At 39.9% G+C, this 22734-nt stretch overlaps 1 protein-coding gene across 1 annotated transcript in view; it reads left to right on the top strand.

Moving 5' to 3' along the window:
• LOC136674116 (anoctamin-1-like) overlaps positions 1-22734 on the top strand; it is a 307702-nt gene that overhangs the window by 53155 nt on the left and 231813 nt on the right. Inside the window, exons 9-10 of the mRNA XM_066649985.1 lie at positions 7574-7629; positions 10889-10930. Coding sequence (XP_066506082.1) covers positions 7574-7629; positions 10889-10930 — 98 coding nt within the window. The remainder of the gene's footprint in view (positions 1-7573; positions 7630-10888; positions 10931-22734) is intronic.

The following is a 22734-nucleotide window of genomic DNA, read 5'->3' on the forward strand; positions in this document are numbered from 1 at the left end:
GCCCATGTAGAGCTTTATATGTTAATAACAAAATTTTGTAGTCAATGCGGAATTTAACAGGCAGCCAATGAAGTGATGATAAAACTGGGCTGATATGTTCAAATTTTCTAGTTTTAGTGAGGACCCTAGCTGCAGCATTTTGAACTAGTTGAAGTTTTCTTAAATTGCTGCTGGTGCATCCTGACAGTAGTGCGTTACAGTAGTCAAGCCTTGAAGTAATAAAGGCATGTACTAATGTTTCTGCGTCCTGAAGGGATAAGGCATTTCTAATCTTAGCAATATTGCAAAGATGTAAAAAAGCTGTCCTAGTGATACTACCTATGTGTTGATCAAATGATAAATCCGGGTCAATTATGACACCAAGATTTTTTGCTGCTGAACCAGGTTTAACTGGAAAGTTAGCTAGATTTAAAATTAAGTCTGATAATTTATTTCTTGTCACTTTTGGACCCAAAAGCAGGACCTCTGTTTTGTTGCTGTTTAGGAGGAGGAAGTTACGCAACATCCAGCCTTTCACGTCTTTTACACAGTCCTCTATTTTCTTTAATCTGTGTTTGTCATCGGGCTTGGCTGAAATATACAATTGTGTGTCGTCTGCGTAACAGTGAAAGTTAATGTCATGGTTTCTTATAACTGTGCCTAGCAGTAACATGTATAATGTAAATAATAATGGTCCTAAAATAGAGCCTTGTGGAATTCCAAATCTTACTTTAGAATAATTTGAATTTAGATTGTTTACTTTTACGAATTGATAACGTTCCGTTAAGTAAGATTTAAACCATAATAGGGCTGTCCCTGTGATTCCAACCATGTTTTCTAACCTTTCTATGAGAATATTGTGGTCTATTGTATCGAAGGCTGCGCTTAGGTCAAGAAGCACCAACAGGGATATGTGGCCTTGATCAGAGGCAAGAAGAAGATCATTTGTTATCTTGACTAGAGCTGTCTCTGTACTATGATGTTGCCTGAATCCAGATTGGAATTTTTCATATATATGATTCTTATGTAGATATGAACTAAGTTGTTGGGCCACAGCTTTTTCTAAGATCTTAGACAGAAATGGCAAATTAGAAATAGGCCTGTAATTAGACAGTGTACTAGCATCAAGATTTGGTTTCTTGATCATAGGTTTAATAACTGCTAGTTTAAAAGCTTTGGGTACATGGCCCAGACTAAGCGATGAGTTTACTATAGTTAAAAGAGGATCAATAATAGCTGGTAGTACTTCTTTGAGCAACTTTGTGGGAATTGCATCAAGTGTGCAAGTTGTACAGTTTGCGGAGGTGATAATCTTCTCTAGTTCTAATTGTGGGAGTGGGCAAAAGGTTTCAAGTCTTTCTTTTACAGTTATATTATGTTTTATTTCATTCACATCAGGTGGCAGCCAGGATGGATTTGATCCTGTGGCTAGAGTTTGTTGTCTAATATTCTCAATTTTATTATTAAAAAAGTCCATAAAATCTTTACTGGTGAGAGTTGCTGGAATTAGTTGTTCAGAATCTGCTTGATTTTTTGTAATTCTAGAAAACACACTAAACAGTGCTCTCGGATTATTTTTATTATGGGAGATCAGCGAGGCCAGATATGCTGAGCGAGCTTTAGTGAGGGCATTTCTATACTCTATAAGGCTGTCCTTCCAGGCAGAATGGAACACTTCAAGCTTGGTTGATCGCCATTTCCGCTCTAGTTTTCATAATGTTTGTTTTAAAGTACGGGTCTTATCGTTATACCATGGTGCGAGCTTTTTCTGTCTTATACTTTTATGTTTAAGTGGTGCTACCTTTTCTAAAGTAGATCGACAGGTATTTTCTAGGTAATCAGTTAGTACATCTAGGTCCATTGGGTCTGATGGAGTTGGAACTGGGGTCGATAGTTCTGGTAGGTTTTCTATAAATTGTAGGGCGGTAGATGGTTTTATTATACGCCTTGTAGAATAGCGAGGGTTCTTACATATATTATGGATAAAACGTAGCTCATATGAAATTAAGTAATGATCGGAGATTGCTGAGGATTGCGGTAAGATATTAATTTTGTCAATGTTAAGACCTAGTGTCAGAACTAAGTCTAAAGTGTGGCTGCAGTAGTGTGTAGGCCCTGTTACATTTTGAGTAATACCAATAGAGTCTAAGATTGAGGTAAATGCCTTTTTTAGTGGGTCACTTTCCTTCTCAAAATGGATATTGAAATCTCCTACAATTATAACTTTATGATTGCACACCGCTAGGTTTGTAGCAAAATCGCTGAATTCTTTCAGAAATTCTAAGTAAGGCCCTGGTGGTCTGTAAATGTTGCATAATAAAAATGCGTCCTTTTTTGTGACCGGATTTGTAATAATAGTGGAGAGAACCTCAAAAGAAGAGAAGGTGTCACATTGTTTAAGACTAATTTCTAGGGTATTTTGGTAAATTACACATACTCCACCTCCTTTGCCTGATATTCTTGGGCTATGTGCATAATTATAGCCTAGGGGGGTGGCTTCATTTAGTGCTAAATATTCATTTGGTTTAACCCACGTTTCCGTGAGACAGAAAACATTGAATTTATGATCACTTATAATATCATTTACGATGAGTGCTTTTGAGTTTAGTGATCTTATGTTGAGTAACCCAAATTTTAGTTCTGAGGTGTTGCTGCTAGGTGTTGTGTATGATTTAATATTGATTAGGTTGCTGAAACAGGCTGATTTTGTTTTTCTACTTTTACATTTAGTTCGGGGGAAAGACACAGTCTCAATACAGTTGAACCTGGGTGACGTCTCAAGACAGTTCGCAGACGGTCGGTTTAGCCTGTCTGTCTGTGGCCTGGTCCCGGCTCTGGATTGTCAGCAGCTATCTACACTACTCTGCTGACTAACTAAAAGACTATGTGCTATACTGCAAGAAAGTAAGGCAGCACCCTCCCGCGTGGGGTGGATACCATCCCTACCTATAAGACCAGGCTTGCCCTCAAAACGTAACCAATTGTCTATAAAGCCCACTTGATTTTCGGAACACCACTTGGACATCCAGCAGTTTAACGCCCAAAGTCTGCTGTAAGCTTCGTCGCCACGCCGCATTGGTATGGGGCCAGAGCAGATTACGGCATCGGACATCGTCTGGGCCAGTTTAATCACCTCTCTAATATTACCCTTAGTTACCTCAGACTGCCGCAGACGAATATCATTGGCCCCTACATGAATGACTACCCTCGAATATCTCCTATTAGCTAACAGTCTAAGGTTGCCACTAATATCCGGCGCTCTGGCTCCCGATAAACAGCTAACTGTTACTGCCGGCGCCCCTAAAGGAGTAGCTAATTTCACGTGCCGAACAATAGAGTCTCCTATTACCAGAGCACTCTTAACAGGCTCCTCAGCGGGTGCTTCGCTGAGCAGGGCAAACCTGTTTGACACGCGAATCGGAGGAGCGTGGTGTCCCGGTGGGCTAGCTTTGGCCTCAGCGTTAGCATCAGCCTTAGCTTTCCGGCTATGACGCCGAGACGTCACCCATTCACCCCGCTGTGAGGGCTCTAACGCCGGAGTCGTGGGGGTGCTAACTCTCCCTAAGGCACCCGGAGTTGCTAACACTGAATCTCGCTGTTTATCCCTCAACAATAATAAGCTCCGGATGCGCACTTCTAGCTGGTCCACTTTATCCACCAGGGAGCTAACTAGCTGACACTTACTACAAATACAACCACTATATTTATCGCTAGAGGTGGAAAAGGGCGTTAAACTAAACATGCCACACTCTGAGCAGGCAAAACAGCCAGTAGTAGCCATGGAATTGCAGGTACTTACCGCTTTTAGTGAATTTTAGTAACTTACACCAAGAACGTTACTCCAGGGTCCGGTGGCAGTTTTAGTGCCTCTGTAATGAATATTCCTGCGGAGACAATCTAAAAGATAGATCTATGGATGGTTAGTAGGTTATAAAAACAGATATAAATATAGAAATAACAATGGAAACGAGTAAACAGGAAAACCCGAGCGATCAAAACAGCTTCCAAACGGGTACAGAAACCCATTAGAGGCACCGCCCCCACTCACTGTTCCACACCATTCATATTCTCTCCTTTCTACACTCACCCTCACTAACATTCTCTCTCAATATTTTTTAGAATGTAGTAATATCTGCGGAGCAAAAATACGAAAGCCAGTGTCAAAAACAACAAAAACCCGAGCTCACCAACCCACAGTCAACTCTAACTTACCTAACAACACACAAACAGAAAACAAAATGCAATTTACTTACGAATCCCACCAAAACAAATGGTGACCCTGGTGAGATACATACCCCAACTAGCAAAATTGTATCAGCCCACACTCGGGCCGAATCACGCATGCCGTAACAAATACACTCAGGCCGATGCCAGCACGTGGCATTTTGTTGTTCGTGATGTACAGTCGTAGAGTGGGCCAATAGTTCTGGCCTGAGCCTGGGAAAATCTCGACCGACTGTTGTGGCTGCGGCTCAAATGACTCGGCCCTAGTCCAGCAAGCCACAACTAAATCGCGATAACTGGACCACAGCCGAGTTTGAGCCAAAAGCACACCATAAGTGCCAAACTCTGCCCAGATATGGCTCATTATTGGATGTAATAGAAAAGGGTTGAATCAGGTTGTGAAATTACTGCTTTATTAAATTACTTACACTTTCAGAAAAAAAGGTACATTATTGGTCACTAAAGGTACAACAGTGTTTAAAAGTCCATTTTTGTTCCTTAAAGGTGCATAGCATTCTCTTCTCCAGAGGGAGAGATATATGTTTGTAATATTTCATTATAGAAATGTCATAACAAAAAACATAAAAGTCCTGGAGATTAAACAGGGTTTATGAAATCAACACATTTTAAAATCTACAATTATAAAAAAATTATGTTCCCTAATTAAATGTTCAAATATGTACAATTGAGGGTACCACCACAGAGACAACATATCTGACAATATAATATCAGTGTGCTTTTCATACAACCTTGAAACAATGTAAACATACAGCACTTGAAATGTATACAAACAGTACATAAAATCAATAAATAGAAAATAAATTTGTAACTGGCATTGTCATGATTTCCTAAATCCAATTAACATTCAAATACTGTTTTTCAAAGAAACAGTATTTCTAAGGTTTCTAAGAACTGCCATTTACTTTCAGACTTTTCTTTAAAAATATGTAATTTATGCACTAATGCCATATAACAAAATGCTTAAAATACAAAAATATTTCACCAGTAGGTTTGGAAAAGTAAAGGAAATAAAAAATTAAATAAAAAACGATTAAAATAAATAAATGACAGAAGGGTACTTTAAGGGTACTTTTGTGGGTTTGATTCCCGCTCCAGGTGACTGTCTGTGAGGAGTTGGTGTGTTCTCCCCGCGTTTGCGTGGGTATCTTCCGGGTGCTCCAGTTTCCTCCCACAGTCCAAGAACACACGTTGGTAGGTGGATTGGCGACTCAAAAGTGTCCGTAGGTGTGAGTGTGTAAGTGAATGTGTGTGTGTGTGTCTGTGCTGCCCTGTGAAGGACTGGCGCCCACTCCAGGGTGTATTGCTGCCTTGCGCTCAATGATTCCAGGTAGGCTCTGGACCCACCGCGACCCTGAATTGGATAAGCGGTTACAGATAATGAATGAATGAATGAATAACCTCCTATCTGCTTTTCTCCCTGCCCACCTGCATTTTTCATTGCCCCACTAGTTTTCTTACTGCAGTCCATCTTTACATAATTACATAAAGAAAATGAATTAGTTCATGTTCATAGTTAATTTTGAAAAATGTAACTAACTTCACAGCTCCAAATTTAAACTACTTCACATACTTTTGTTTTTTTTTTTATTTTATTTTTTTCTCTCAGTAAAAAGGCTTCTATCGTTTTCAATATAACCTCCTTCGACCCATTAATCACCAGCACAAAATCAGTGCTACTCCCTAACAAAGGATTAGTGTATGTGGAATTATATATTTAAAACATTACATTACACCAAAAACCAGCACTGAGATTGAGAATGTATTTAAAGCTATTTATTACTTTGTCTTCTTAATGTGTTTAAGCAGTTGTATTTCTTATTTTATTTCTTATGCTGGGGTATGTGGTTCTGTGACATAAAAGCCCACAAAAATGCTCACATCGTCTTGTAAAATATGCCATCAAACCACATAATTACTCAAATTAAAATACTCATGTATGAGCGATTGTCATGTCATTTAAATGTTTTCTATGTCAGAGGAAAAAAAGAGCTAGTTAAACAGGTTAGCTAAACTTTGTCATTTGAAAAAAAAAAACGATTCAATACTACATATGTAACATATAGCAGTTGATAGAATAACGTACATAACATTAACGATGTTAACTACATTTGGACGATACCAAAATACATATGTATCCAAAAATATAAGGTTAAATTGAAATACGGGATGAAGATGTTCCCTGAGGTCAGTGAGAGCTGCCGTTGTCACAGAAAATAGCGCAAATCTTCATTGTCATTTTCTTCTTTTGTGTTTTACAGTGGTTCGCTTCTGCCACATTCTATTTCCTCATTCAGAGTTCATTCATTTTAAAACTGTCGTTCCAGTCAAGTCGTCTTCAAAAACTTAAATAACAATGTCCTCTCTTCAGCACGGCACTGTCTCCTTATTAACCTTATTTATCATAATCATTTCTGTCGTTCTTGTCCTAGTCATTACATCAATATTCTAAAATATTACAATATTAACAAAGCTTACCTATAACTGTATGGCATTTAACAAGGTAAAATAATGATTCTATTTATTTAACATTTTTTACATTTTCCAGACAGTTGCCAGTATTGTCTTTTATTTTTAGATGTGGGCCACATATGATTAATATGCAGTATTTAATATAATGCTCTGATCAGTGTAGTGTGCTAACTGAAATGGCAATTGCCTCACCAGCCGACAGTGACAATGTGCAGCCGGAGTTGGGCCAGATACAGTGTGCTGCATTCACATCGAGACCTTTGGGCAATTCTTTGTGCTAACTGTCCAAGGAGAGATCATCTGTGTATGAGATAGATATATGCATCTTTCCCAGCACCCAACCTAGCACCCATGCCAAGACAAATCATGTGACTGCATCATGTGACTGAATGTTATTCTTCTGTTTCACATACTTGCATGTATAATGTATACATTATACTAGGGGTTTTAAACCTTTTTGGTGATGAGTAATTTTAGTGAGCTATACGGTTCATGTTTTTTGTCAAATTAGCATCTAAATATTGTCTGGCATTTGTTACTTTAATTATCAGTGATGTGCACTATTATGCAGTGTGTACAAAGTATGCCACTACTTTGGGGAAGTGGTCCGACACAGCTCTGTTTACAAACATGATACAGAATAAAAAGGATCATGGGTCCATATTTATATTTCATTAATTTTGACATGTAAATGAGGACTAAGCATGTTGAAAAAAACAAAAAGATTTTAAACATTACAGTTTTTTTTTGTTGCTTTGTGTGTTTGAGTAATGAATATTTCCACAATATGGCAGCTACTGTTCAGTGAGATCAGCTGCAAACCATGGATACAGGAAAAGCAATACAAATTAATAGTGTTCATCTCATTCTGTTTGCACAGGAATAACCAGTCTGCTGGGAAGTGGTGTATACCTGGCTGCATACCCACTACACGATGTGAGTGTTTTTCCTGAATTGAGATTTAATATCACATTTCATGTTACACAGCATATAGCACAGTGATATCCCCCCCCCCGCCTCTCTTTTTAACAAATCAAAGGCACAGTGATTTGTTAATTCTATTGAATATTCATGTAATGGAAAATTCAGAAACAAAACAAATATTTCCAATGTTTTCACTGACCAATTCAGTTGTGTTTTTTAATCATAAAATAATTTAGAAATTCTTGTCTACAATACAGCGGCAAAATAAGGGTGAATAGTTTATAGAAAATATATGCCACTCTTCTGCAGAATTACACTAAAAGTGGGTGAAAAGATATTTTGCTAGTACAGACCATAACTGTAAACACTGAAATTTGGATAGATAAATACAAATAAAGGGTGGAGACGGGGTGGTGGTTGGAGCAAGTTTGTCCGACCTGAAAAAATTACAAGAGTTTGCAGGGTCTATATAAGGGCTGAGAGGAGGAGTTTGGGAATGGTCCTACTCCCAAAATTATGTTATTACATAACTTCATAATTTGTTAGTACAGACCACACCTGTAAAGGCTGAAGCAGGGAAGGAGTTCAGGGTGGCTTATAAATGCGTATGAAGCTGTACCCCAAAATGACAGGAATGTTAGTCTTTCAGTGCTACAGAATGGTCAGGTTAAGAGGTAGTTTGGTCTAGGGTTTGGTTGGTGTCTTGGATTGTATTTAGGTGAGTGAAAAGAGGTTAGTGACTCCATGAATTAACTGCCTTTAGTAAACTGGGGCATGATGAGTCTTGTGTGAGAGTAGTGGAATAGCATTAGGATGAGTAAATTGAATGTCCTTAATTTTTTATGATGATGACAGAAATTATAGAGTGAAGGGGGATAGTGTGATTGGTAATTTGCATGCAAACTGCTGCAGTAATAAGGATAGTGCTTGTGCAATGCCATAGAATAATCAGAGTTGACCTTAACACAGCTAAGATCATTGGGCATGCAGGAAGTGGATTAGTAGCTGCCACGAAAGTAGTTGAATACTGCAAAGGGACAGCATTTATCAATTGAGATGTCCTTAGTTGGCAGGTATGTCATGATGGTGCCATTCCAGTGGCATAGAGGGAACCAAAGAGGAAGTAAGAAATGATCTATAGTGATCTAGAGCGATGACAGGGGAGGAAAAAAGAAGCCCCAAAAGGGGAACTGACGGTCAGCACCACAGGGACACTGAAAGCGAAAGAAGGCAGAGCATCACATGGGATCGAACACTGAAAGAGAGAGGATCCAAATGGTGCTGAGGGGCTCAAACATGGTAGAAAGTTGGCTCAAGGATGGCAGAGATGCCTAGATGTTGAAAAGACAGGCAGCATGTGAGATGGTGAATCGAGTTAGAGGAAGACGGCCAGGAAAGAGGTGGCATTGGGTGCCTTGAGTGCTGGGCAGGGGGCTTGTCCAAGGCATCGCCTGAGGAAAGAGCATGAGCTGGACATTAGGGGGTGGGATCAGTGTGGCTACAAAGGGGGAGTGCAACCTGTACCATAGAAGGCAGGGTGTGTTGCAGTTACTAGAGGAGAGATATGGATTAAGGTCCTCTGTGGCAGTAGAGGAGAGGATGGGATAAAGGTCCACAGCAGTACTTGAGAAGGGTTGGCTGAAAAAGAGAGGTTGGTAGGAGAAAGTGCATGCTGCAATGGGAGCAGCATAGCTGCGAGCAGAAAGGCAGTAAGATCCACAGCAGGAAAGAGTATGAACCATATAGTAGACACAGGGCGCTGCTTGTTTGTGAAAGAAAGGGCTAAGGAGAGCATGAGCTAGAAAGCTGGAGAGTAGAAGCAGCACAGTAGCAGAGGGGTTCGGGGTCAAGGGTTCACAGCAGCACCTGAAAAGAGAAAAATGAGAGTTGAAGAGTTGTAAAGTTAGAGGCTGGGTATGGCACAGCCACAAAGTTAAGGGGTTGGAATGAACAGCCACAAAGCACACAGCCACAGTGCTGGGAGGATGAGGAATGTGTGGGATGATGAGATGAGAATGAATTGATAACAAGGTAGCCATGCAATGAGGAGACTGCATGCCCAGAGTGCTGGGCAGGAAGCAAGCCTACAGCAGCACCTGTGGTGGGTGTGCGAGCTGGAAAGTTTGAGGCATTGATCAGCGGCTGCAGTGGGTACAGGGTGGGAGGAAAAAGGGAGAGGGTGGGATGATAAAGGGAGGGGTGGGATGATGAAATGAGGGTGAATCAGCAGTGAGGAGACTGCATAGAGGGCCCAGAGTGCTGGGCAGGAGGCAAGCCAACAGCAGCACCTGTGGAAGGTTGCGAGCTACAAATGTTTGAGGCAAGGAGCGTCAGCTGAAGCAGGGTATAGATTGGGCTGAAAAAGGGAGGGAGTTGGGATGATAAAGGGATGGGTTGGAATGATAAGTAGCGAGATGGTGAGAGGATGAGAAAGGGAGGGGAGGGTTGATGAGTAGAGACATGAGGAGGAAGGTGGAACAATAGCAGTTTAGCCCGATGGAGGTAAGGGGAAGCTCAGAGTTGCACAATGGGCATTCACTTCAGAGGCCGGTTGCAGTGGGTGAAGAAGCAGGACAGAGCAGAGGCAGTGAAAACCGGAATGCACCACAGATTTTAGAGCAGTCAGAGCAGGAGGTAAGCGCGACAATGGCGTGGCAGTCCCATAGATGTTTGGCCAGGGAAGCGGGTCCATATTTGAAGTAGAGGACCAGCAGAAATTATCCCAGAGCGGAACAGCGAGCTGACATTGCGAAGCAGTCAAGTGCAGCAAGTTTGTCCGACACAGAACAGTTACATAACTTCAATTATTGCAAAATGTTGGTCAGTGAAAATATTGGAAATTTGATTTGGTACTTTTGTGAAGTATTGTGAATTTTGTGAAACCATTAACAAATAACAGATTATTGCACTTTACAAAAAGCCAAACTCTTTGGGGAATGGGTCTTCTTGTGTGTATATATATATATATATATATATATATATATATATATATATATATATATGAATGTATGCATCGAATTTGTCCAAAATTACTTCCTCATATAATTTTATCTTAAAGACTGTTAAGTGCCTGTATCTTAATGAAAAATAGCACCTAACAATACATATGAAGTCCATAAATGAAAAAACACTGACCCACAAAATTATTGCCTTTTTTGAAGATACTTTAAGTAGTTGCGTTTAACACTCCTGCTCTGTATTATTCTGCACATTATTTACTAAATATCAGTGTATAGGTATAAAGGCTTTATCCAAATTTTTGTACTTGCAGGGAGATACAGATGGTGAGAATGCAGAGCCAAATGACAGAAAGGTATGTTATATAATTAAATGTAATTTATTTGTTAAATACTTTATTAATTAGTCAATAATTCATGAATGAATTATTTTACTGCTTGAGCTGTACTCACATTGAAGTTATTCAGAAAAAACAGCAGTCAGTCAGAACAAAGTTAATTTATTTGTACAACAGAACAGTCTGTTGAATTCTAAGGAACTGTGAGGTTGGAAAGTGTTCATGTAGAAGTAATGAAATTATAGGATGTGAAGTAATAAAAGTAACATGATTAGATCCAACTAGTTTAGATTTCAAATACTTAGACTCATGTGTACGCTGGCTGGGAAAGCCCAAACGAACTGCAAATTAAAAGCACAAAACTCATCCATCAAAATAACAACAAAAAATGAGATACAAGTCCAGAAACGTGATGCAAGTTCAGAAAACAACTACAAGTTCAGAAAAAGGAATGTTTCCTGGAGGACCCTGAATGCTGCCACACTCAGCAAAAACAGAACAAAAGCTCAGTCAGAATCTGACTCTATTAGTGTACACATGCACCAAGCAGCACTGGCACAACACATTACACTTGTGATTCCTGTTGTTATGTAGTGCTATGCTTTATTTCCTTCACATCAAACACCAGAACAGTGCCTAAGCATTAATGGTATTGCATTTAATAAACTGAATACCATTTGATTTAATGGTTGGTGCGGAAAACAATGTTTTTTTTTTTTTATAAAAAAATCTCAAATGTCAGGACTGAGGCAGACACACACACTAAAACACAGTGATTTTTATTTACACAAGAAAAAACAAATCAGAGACAGACTAGGATAGCATGACAGAACACCAGACAGAGAGACTTGGACAGAATGAGAGGGAACTGAGAGACAGAAAGAGATAAAGATGCTAAACTAGAACATAGAGCTAAACAGAGTAAACTTAGACACAGAGCTAAACAGAGTAAACCTAAACTGAGTAAAGACACAAACATAAGACGAGAGATTCAAAGAGAGCTAGATTGAATAAAGACACAAACAAACTTGAGACAAGGGAAGCAATAGAAGTAAGGCAAGGGAACGAGGGACAGACGAGACAAAGTGAAGAAAGACAGACTGGAGCGAAACGAAGGTGGAGAGCAAACCGACGCGAGGAACAGAAGAGACAAACAGACTTGTGAGCATAATGAATGTCCAACCACAAGAAGTGACACAAAGGAACTTAAATACACACAAGGACATCTGAGACCGATAAAGAGGGGGCAGGATTACAAATGAGACACAGATGGAGACACTGACAAGGAGGAGGAACTAAGGCAGGACTAGGGCAGAGACAACAACAACAAAGAGCCATGTGCTATGTGAGCACATGGTGAGAACAACAGAGAAGACAAGGCCAGGGCGTGACACTGAACAATAAAAAGAAACTTGATGTGTATCAGACTATACACTGAAGTACAGATTGGGGAGAGGTGGTTATAATTATGGCAGCTGTCAGTTTAGCATTGCCAAACTTCTACTCCCCCTATAAAATCTTTCCCTGGAAAACCTGGAAGATAACATATACACACCAAGACATGTGAACAAAATAAATTTGATGTTTATCAGGCTTTACAGTCCAGAGATTTGAGCGCTGTCACTGAAATTATACTTGTCTCTGGAGTCTCATAGACATTACGTTTTTCTTTATTGTTGAGAAATTTTTTATTAAAAAAATTCCTATGTTCTGCACCAACAATATAACGGTATTCATATTATTAAATAAAATACAACTAATGCTTAGGCATTGTTTTGGTGTTTGATGTGAAGGTAATTAAGCCTAACACTTGTTTTAAACAGAAACAACAGGAATCGTGGAAACTGTTCTGCCAGTGCTGCTTTGTAACGTGTGTGCACACGAATGGAGACATATTCTGGCAGGGCTTTTGTCCTGTGTTTTAAGGAGTGCAGCAGCATTCTGAATCATCCAGAAAACTTTAGTTGTGTTGTGACTGTATTTGCAGCCTTTCTGAACCTGCATCGCGTTTCTGAGTTTGCCTTTGTTTTCTGAACAGGCATTGTATTTTTTAAGTAAAGCCCCGGTGTCGTTGTTTTGATGCATGTGTTTTTGTGCTTTTGCAGCTTGTTTTTATTTTCCAGTGCGTTTGGGTTTCCCCAGCCACCGTACACTTAATGAAATCACTTGCTACATTTAAGATTCCACTGGGTCTACGTCGCCAAAGGCTGTGGGGAAAAAAAAGAGATATTTCACAAATTATAAGCATTGAAGTGTGTATCCCTATATTTTAAAAATTATCTACTGTTCATCATTATGAACAATTATTCATTTTTGTTTACTTTATCCTAGTGTCCTACTAATTAGTTGAAACCTGTACATTTGCAGATGATTAGCATTTAAATATAGAATAGAAACATTTTATACATTTTAACTGAAGTAAATGGATCATTTGAGAATACTGACTACAAACATTTAAAAATGATTCTAAGCCTCTGAATGGTAAGTTATACCCATATTTCATCATAAATGTTAAAGCTATTTCAACATATGGATGACAGCAAACTCAAAAAAATATATGCACACATTAAATCCAGCTACCTTGTATTATCAGCCAAACAGCTGTGGTGAACAGTAACTAAGCAAATGTCATTTGTTACTGTATATAAGTAGTTTTTTTGTGTATTTTACTGGAGTATTTTTTTGGGTGACTTCTTACTTTAACTTCGCTTCATTTCAAAGTCAAATATCTTACTTTTTACTCCACTACATTATTTCCATATTTTCATAATGAAAGAAGCAGGTAATAACACCAATCAGGTCATGGCACTTTGTTAATGTGGACAGAGCTCTCCAGTTCAGTGTCAGTGCCGCAGCGTCAAGTGTCAGCAGGACAGCGTGTGCCAAAAGGACGAAAGAAAATCCCAAACCTGCCACAACAGCCCTGGCACCCCCCTTTTTTATTATAATAATTATATATAATTATATAAAATTATATAATTATATAAAACTAAGATGACAATGAATCTTAAACCAAAACAGCTTGTTTGCAAAACTTAATTTCAGAGCAGTTCGGTTCTACTTGATAGACACAGTTTGCTTGAATGTTTTATGCTTTATGATACTTTAAACCAACAGACTAATTAATGACATTGTATTGAAATTTTGGTGAACCAAGAGTGACTCTGAAGTGTTTCTACCTTAAATGAGTTTATTAATCTAAAGTCTTGTTACCAAAATAGGACATTAGAGCCATAATAAATCATACTTTGAAGGCAAATTATTTTGTACTTTTACTCAAGCGAAAATCTAAATGGAGGACTTTTGCTGGAGTAATATTTTACCTTTGGTATTTGTACTCAAGTACATATTATGTGTACCTCGTCCACCACTGCAAAACAGCAAGTGAAAGTCTATAAAAATTTATTGTTTAGGCACTTAAAGACATTTATGTGAAATTCATCTGATTGAACTTACAGTGACTCAAAAGTGTCTGTAGGTTTGAGTGTGTGAGTGAATGTGTGTGTGTTGCCCTTTGAAGGACTGGAAACCCCTCCAGTTTGCATTCCTGCCTTGCGCCCAATGATTCCAAGTAGGCTCTGGACCCACCGCAAACCTGAACTGGATAAGCGGTTACAGATATGAATGAATGAATTAATTAATTAACTTAGAGTGAGCAGTGTTAGCATTACAAGCTTGCTAATTAACCCATTCATGGCACTCATATTCAAATTCTCTATTGTTCAGAGACACGCCTCTATCAGCATTTCCCTTGGTTGTATACAATAAGATGGAAAAAAAGACAAAAGTATTTTGTTTATTGTAGTCACAGGAGTTTGGGTGTCAAAAGAGTCAACTCTTCCTCAGTCGATCCCAACACTCTTTTGCCACACTAATCCTCATTTAAAACATCAAAATAACTTTAGGACCAACAAAAAAGGCAGGCAAGTATTGGAGAATGTGTATGGGCCTCATACACCCTTTACAATTACAGAATAATGTGTTCTGTCTCTTCTAGGTCCTAAAATCAAAATTTGATTCTTTAGAGAAAACAGATGGCCTGACAAAAGTGGTCTGTGTTCCTCCTTCCCAGTCTTGATTAAACAATAGAATTTAACTTTGGGCATCTGGTTGACTTGAAAGAGATTTTGCTTTATTCCCATTGATTAAAAAATGACTAATTTCATCCTTAAATTAACTGCTAATTCTAGAGGTTCACATACTTTTGCCAGATATTTTTTTCTGAATACATAAATGATAAGTGTAATATTTGGACTAATTTGTTTTTAAGTTGGGACTCGTTTTGTTTTGCGACATCATTTTTATGCGTAAATATGGAAAACCCTTCAGAGTGTTAAACTTTGAAGCATCAATTTATTTTTTCTTTTTTTTGCCCGGTGGCGCAGCAGGTAGTCACTGTCACACAGCTCCAGGTTCCTGGGGTTGTGGGTTTGAGTCCTGCTCCCGGTGACTGACTGTGAGGAATTTAGTATGTTCTCCCCATGTCTGCATGGGTTTCCTCCAGGCGCTCTGATTTCCTGCCACAGTCCAAAAACACACGTTGGTTTGTGGATTGGCTACTCAAAAGTATCTGTAGGTGTGAATGTGTGCCATGCAAAGGACTGGCGCCCCCTCCAGGGTGTGTTCCCAACATGCACCCAGTGATTCTGGGTAGGCTCTGGACCCACTGATATGGATAAGCAGTTACAGACAATGAATGGATGAATGAATGAATGAATGAATGATTGTGAAGGGCAATCATGTGAACATCACCTGGGTCAGATTATCAACTGCAGGCCAATTATAAAGAGAAAGAAAAAAACGTTCTTTCCTTTGTTTCCCATACATGCTCTTATTCATGCTTTGAAAAGGGACTAACAGATCTTGAAAACGAAGACCATGCACATGCTGAGCTAGTATTAATCTTGAAGACAAATAAACGATAGGTTTTTATATGTTTTAAAAGGTACGAAGACACGTGTAGATTAAATACAATAATGTTAGAAATTAAGACTCCTGTGGTTTCTCTGTGTGAAGACATTAATGCTATTTTTTAATCTGTGATGGCTCAACAGGGATATTTGCAATTGTATGGCAAGTCTTTAAAACAAGCACTGGGGAAAACTGGATTGCCCCTGTTTGTAGAAAAAAGAAGGAAAATGTAGTCACACTGGAATCACAAATCAGTGATGAAAGTAGTGAAGAGTTGCACAGGAAAAATATTTTGGAAAATTTGTCATTTTTTTCTCCTGCTATATATCAGCCTATTTTTTCTTTAACAGAAAAGAGTAATTAGAAGATGCCTCAATGCCTGCAATTGACATCAGAGTTAGTGTCACGACTATGAAGACAAGGAAGTTATCCAATGCCTGGTCTGAGTTTCTTAACTTTTTCTGTGTTATCTGCTGGACTTTGTGTGTGGTTTGTGGCTCCTGCAAAACTCCCCCCAAAATTCCCATTTAATTTCTTATGCAGATTTTAACACTAGAAGCAATGGAGAGTGGGTGGCATGTTGGATCTGTGTAGCAACTCTTGCTATTTTAGACCAGGTGTGGTCATGCTAATAATAATAAAAACATTGGCTGAATTTTATACATTTATTGTTTAATGGATTGTCTATTTCTTATGAATACTTTTTGTTCACAAATGAATACATTTGTGAATTTACGCAGCAATGGCTTTTTTTTTTTAAATATCAGTTTCATTTCAGGAATAAACAAACTATGAAGGCAAGCTTTAAAAACTTAAAAGGAAAAAAAAGTTTGTGTTGAATGTGTGGTGGTGCAATTTGTTACACTTATAATGGGAAGAAATCACATATAGTCAGGAGCTGAATTTGAAAAGTGTAGAATAGGTTTATTCTTTGCATGCAAAGGATCCCTTAGCAAGTGACATGAAAGTTGCAAGCTCAAGGATACTCATAAAAGTTCACAGTGATCTTTTATAAAGTTCTAGCTCGCCCCTACCTTCTCCGCTTATGCTCACTCAGAGAACACTCTGTTCTCAAAACTAGCCTAAACCAGAAATTTGTGATAAGAGACAAATGGGTGCTGTGAAGGTGCAGTGGATACTGAGCTGTACAACATATGTTTTGTACAGATGTAATACTTCTGACAGCCAAGCCTAAAGCTTGGTTTCACAACTTGGAGCAACATATGCAGTTTTGAATTTCAGTGACATTTTGACTTTAACAGATGTCTACAAACATATGGAATTTTTTCCATTACAGAATGCTTTTAGAGTTTCAATATGAAAGGCATTATGTGTGAATGATCAAAGCATTCAACACTAAATCTACTTTTTTGTTATTTTGTCTTTTTAGTACATGCAGCTGGTGCATGGTATATTCTAGTTGTCCCTATATTAGCTGGCATATTGGTACAACCCACCAGGGGTCAATAGAATGTTGTACTAAGACGTGCTTGCAGTGTAGAGAAAAGGCATGAGCTTTGTTTCTTTGTTTTTGTAAGTGCTCACTAAAAGAGATGTTACTCAAAAGTGACTGCTACATAAAATACAACGCAATATGGTGATAGAATGGTGAACCGCTTCATTCTTTGAGAAGGGATAAAATGGCAATACCCAATTGACGCACCCATCTTTGAGATGTGAGTCCGTCAAGTGCTAAGAGAAAGAATACCACTTTCACCATACAAAAAGGAACAGTTTTGCACATCACCTCCACTTTGTTTGACTGGTAATTTGGCAGAAAACTGGCGAAAGTGGGAACAAAGTCTCAGTTTGTACATTGTTGCAACTGGTTTGGATGAGAAACCTGAGTCTAAAAGAATAGATATGCTGCTACATACAATATGGGAGGAAGCCCTTGAGGTTTATAACATGCTCAATATACAGCATGCAGATCCTGAAAATAGATTGATAGAGCACTTGAAATCTGCCGTGCCCGAGAAGTCACAGCTACCCAGGCTAAAGCTATGTCTCTGGAAACCAGTGAGCAAACCGTGCATGGCAGAGATGTAGTTTATAGGGCCAATGCAAACTGCTGGCCATTCAAAGTCATCCCCGGAAGCTTGGTATAACAAGCTTAACACCAGAGACGCTGGGGCTGAGGTAAATGTCTTGCCCAAATAAACAGCAGACGGGTTACCTCTGAGGATTTCAATTATAGCCTACAAAGACTCTATTGACGACACATGGCAGTGCCAAAATTAAGCCAGAGGGTATGGCTAGAATGACTGTGCGCACACCAAATCAAAAGGCCTTCCTTAAGTTTTATATAACATCGAACACACCCCTTCTCAACAGACAAGCCTGCTTGCAACTCAGAAGATGCAATCTCTCCTGTGGCACCAGCAAACAGAGAACAGCTCCTTGGACAATTTTCATCTCTTATTGTATGGTTGGGTGAATTTCCAGGGCTGCACCATATCTTTACATATACCAGTGTGTCTGCGGTGGACCTAGAGGAGAAAGGTGTTATTTCAAAGGTCACACAACCTACTTCATGTATCAATAGCCTTGTTATCACTGAAAAAAGAATGAATTGTTGAGAGTCTGTCTGGACCCTAGAGACCTTAACAAGGCAGCACTTCTCTATACCCACAGAGGATGTCCAGTGCACTTTTATTACACCTTGGGGCAGGTACCAGTTCCATCATCTCCCATTTGGCTAATGAAGTTTTTCAGCAGATGAATTATGAGAGGCAGCACGGTGGTACAGCTGGTAGTGTTGCAGTCACACAGTACCAGGGACCTGGAGGTTGTGGGTTCAATCCTTCTCCGGGTGACTGTCTGTGAGGAGTTTGGTGTGTTTTCCGCGTGTCTGCGTGGGTTTCCTCCAGGTGCTCTGGTCCAAAAACAGATGTTGGTGTATGAGTAAATGTGTGTGTTTGTTGCCCTGTGAAGAACTGGTGCCCCCTCCAGGCTGTATTCCCGCCTTGCGCCCAATGATTCCAGGTAGGCTCTGGACCCACCACGACCCTGAACTGGATCAGGGTTACAGATAATGAATTAATTAATGAATTATGAGAGTTTTGGTGACATCCCTGGAGTCTGTGATTACAGATGACATGAGTATTGCAGCTGCCAGCAAAAATGAGTATGATCACACACTAAAGAGGGTGATGGATAGAGCAATACAACTCAACATCAACTTTAAAATGGAGGAGATTCAGCCTCCTCAGCAAGCAGCACTTGAAAAGTTGAAGGCAGCACCACTCCTATGATTCTTTAATAATAATAATAATACATTTTATTTTTGGCGCCTTTCAAGACTCTCAAGGTCACCGTACATAATAAAAACAAAGCAAAACAATAGGTATATATACAAAGCTAGTTAGCTAAACTGGCTAATTAAAGAGATACATAAAATCAAAAATCAAAGGACTAGGCTAAAGACTGTATGCTGTCCTGAACAGGTGGGTCTTGAGGCGTGATTTAAAAATGTCCAGGCAGTCAATATTACGAATGTCCGGTGGGAGGGAATTCCAAAGACGGGGGGCGGTGCGGCTAAAAGCTCTAGACCCCATGGTGGTCAGACGGGCTGGAGGGACAGTGAGACTGATGGATGAGGAGGATCTAAGAGTCCGGCGGGGTCTGTTTATGTGGAGGAGCTCTGTGAGGTATGGTGGGGCAAGGTGATGGATGGCCTTAAAAGTAAGCAATATGAGTTTAAAGTCAATGCGAGATTTAACAGGGAGCCAGTGGAGCTGTTGAAGAACAGGGGTGATGTGATCAATGGATGGAGTTCTAGAGATAATACGGGCTGCAGCATTCTGAACCAATTGCAACTTATGAAGGGTCTTGAAGGGGAGACCAGATAAAAGAGAATTGCAATAGTCCAGACGGGATGTGACCAGGGAGTGGACCAGGATGGCAGTATTGTCAGGAGTGAGGGAAGGACGGAGGCGGTTGATATGACGAAGATGGAAGTATGCAGAGCGAGTGATGTTATTTATATGGGTTTGGAAAGACAGAGTGCTATCAAGGACGACACCCAGACTCCTTACCTGAGGGGAGGGGGAAACAAAAGTATTGTCAATGGGGATGGAGAAACTGTTTACTTTTGCAAGAGTGGATTTTGAATCGATGAGGAGAACCTCTGTTTTATCACTGTTGAGTTGAGAAAATTGGAGGAGAACCAAGACTTGACTTCCTCTAAGCAATTGCATAGGGAGGTGGGAGGGAGAGAGGAAGTGGGTTTGCTAGAAAGGTAGAGCTGGGTGTCGTCAGCATAGCAATGAAACTGGATGTTGTGTTTACGGAAGATATGATCAAGGGGGAGAAGATAGATTATGAAGAGAATTGGACCAAGGACAGAGCCTTGAGGAACACCGGATTCAAAAGAATTCAAAAGAAAATATTGTCATGCAAGCAGACACATCCAAAGACAGTTTTTATTTCATATATCATGCAAAATTATCAACCCATAGCTCATGTGGCCCAAGTCCTGTCTAGTACTAAACAAAATTATGCTCAATATTGAAAAAGAACTTCTGCCAATTGTTTTTGCTCTTCAGAATTTCCACCAGTATGTGTATGGTACAGCAGTGGAGATCCAGTCTGATCACAAGCCTCTTGAAGCTATTGTGGCCAAACCCATTGGCAAAGCACCAGCGAGACTTCAGCGCATGCTGCGCCAAATTCAGAAGTATGAAATAAATAGTGTGTACACTCCAGGAAAGGACATGGGTGTAGCTGATGCACTCTCAAGAGCAGTGTCAGTTGTTCCTACAGCCGAAGATATTGACCTTGGCCAAGAAAGAGTAGTACCCACTCTGGATGCACAGGAATTATTGGATGGTGATGCCATCTCCCTACTGCAGCAAGCTACCAAAGCTGATGGTGAGTTATCCTTATTGAGGAAAATGCACCATGCAGGATGGCCGAAAAGGACGTCAGATTCAGTCATATTGGCCGCTAAGAGACACATTATATATTGGAGATGCCTTGGTGATGGTCAACAAGTGAATTATTGTTCCAAGAGGGCTTAGAGCAGAGATGATGAAAAGGCTTCACATTGCACACAGGAATTCAGAGATCGCACGTTCGATAGGTTATGCAAGACAGCTGATGTATTGGCCTGGTTTCAGCAACCAGGTGAAAATGATGGTTGAGTCTTGTAATCTCTGCCAACAGCTAATGCCAAGCAATCACAAAGAACCACTCATGCCACACACAGTTCCCGAGACACCATGGCTCAGAGTGGGTTCATATATCTTTTATGAGGGGTGGTCTTACCCAGAGGTACTGCAAATTGACAACAAAACATCTACTAGTGTAGTGAAATACACTTTCATTTAAACTCATCAATCCTATTCTATCTAACTATTCTATCCTTTATACATTTTTCTGTTTTTTCACTCCTTGTTTTTGGGCTCATTCTTTATATTTGTTTTTCATTTTTGACCTTGTTTTGACACAGAGGAAGGTCAACAGGGGTGAGGTATGCCCAGAGTCAAGTGAACCATGTTTGTATAACACATTTTACAACATGATTGTGTCACAAATACCTTTACTGAAACAAAAACTAAACAAAAACAAAAATAATATCAACATATGAGCAAGCCTAAGGCAACTATGGCAAGTAATAACTCTCTTAAAGCTGGAAGAAGCAACTTTGGGAAGAGCAAAGACTCATACTAGTGTACCCATCCTCTTCTGGTGAAACAAATTATAAACAAGGGGCTTTAATTTAAAACTGTGCAGGTAGAATTAGCACTGGTGTCTGTGTGAGCTATGGAAGATTTTAGAAATGACCATCTATCCCCAATCCTCATCCCCAATGTCCTCCACCCACCAGAGAGTAATAAATATTGCTCTTTCTTTGCATTAATGTACTGGCTGAATAATGTGTAAATTTTTTCACTTTTATAGACCCTAATTGATACTATCTGCATCCCCATACCTTCTACCCATTCCCTACCTAGAGGTGGGGAGTAGGAAATAGATGTATTCTGTCCAATGGGGCTCTGCAGAAAATGTGAACGTGATGTATTAAGTTATGAATGAATTTATAAATCTGTATCTGTTTAAAAAGACATGTGATCATTTCTTCAGTGAACTGAACATAATATAATATCAAATCCATCTTGACTACTACATTACTACTACTACTACATTAATATTATTATATCCGTAACATATAACTCAATGTAAATATTCAAGTGGGACAAGATGAGAAATAATATTGCTAGATAACAATAACATGACACAGTGTGGTTAATGAAACCTTCCAATCCTTAAATATCCATCCATCCATTATCCACTGCTTATCCGGGTCCGGGTCGCGGGGGAAGCAGTCGGAGCCAAGAAACCCAGACCTCCCTCTCCCCAGCCACTGCCTCCAACTCCTCCGGGAGTATACCGAGGCATTCCCAGGCCAGTCGAGACATGTAGTCTCTCCAGCGTGTTCTTGGTCTGCCCCGGGGCCTCCTCCCCGACACATGTCCGGAACACCTCACCAGGAAGGCGTCCAGGAGGCATCCGAACCAGATGCCCGAGCCACCTCAACTGGCTCCTCTCGACGTGGAGGAGCAGCGGCTCCACTCCGAGTCTCTCCCAGATGTCAGAGCTCCTAACCCTGTCTCTAAGGGAGAGTCCAGACACCCTGCAGAGAAAACTCATTTCAGCCGCTTGTACCCGCGATCTCGTTCTTTTGGTCACTACCTAAAGCTCGTGACCCTAGGTGAGTGTTGGGATGTAGATAGAACGGATAATCGAGAGCTTTGCTTTTCTGCTCAGCTCTCTCTTCACCACAACGGACCAGTACAGAGCCCGCATTACTGCTGACGCTGCACCGATTCGCCTGTCAATCTCACGCTCCATCTTTCCCTCACTCATGAACAAGACCCTGAGGTATTTAAACTCCTCCACTTGAGGCA

This window comes from Hoplias malabaricus, chromosome 17 (genome assembly GCF_029633855.1).
Source record: "Hoplias malabaricus isolate fHopMal1 chromosome 17, fHopMal1.hap1, whole genome shotgun sequence".
NCBI classification, from domain to species: Eukaryota; Metazoa; Chordata; class Actinopteri; order Characiformes; family Erythrinidae; genus Hoplias; species Hoplias malabaricus.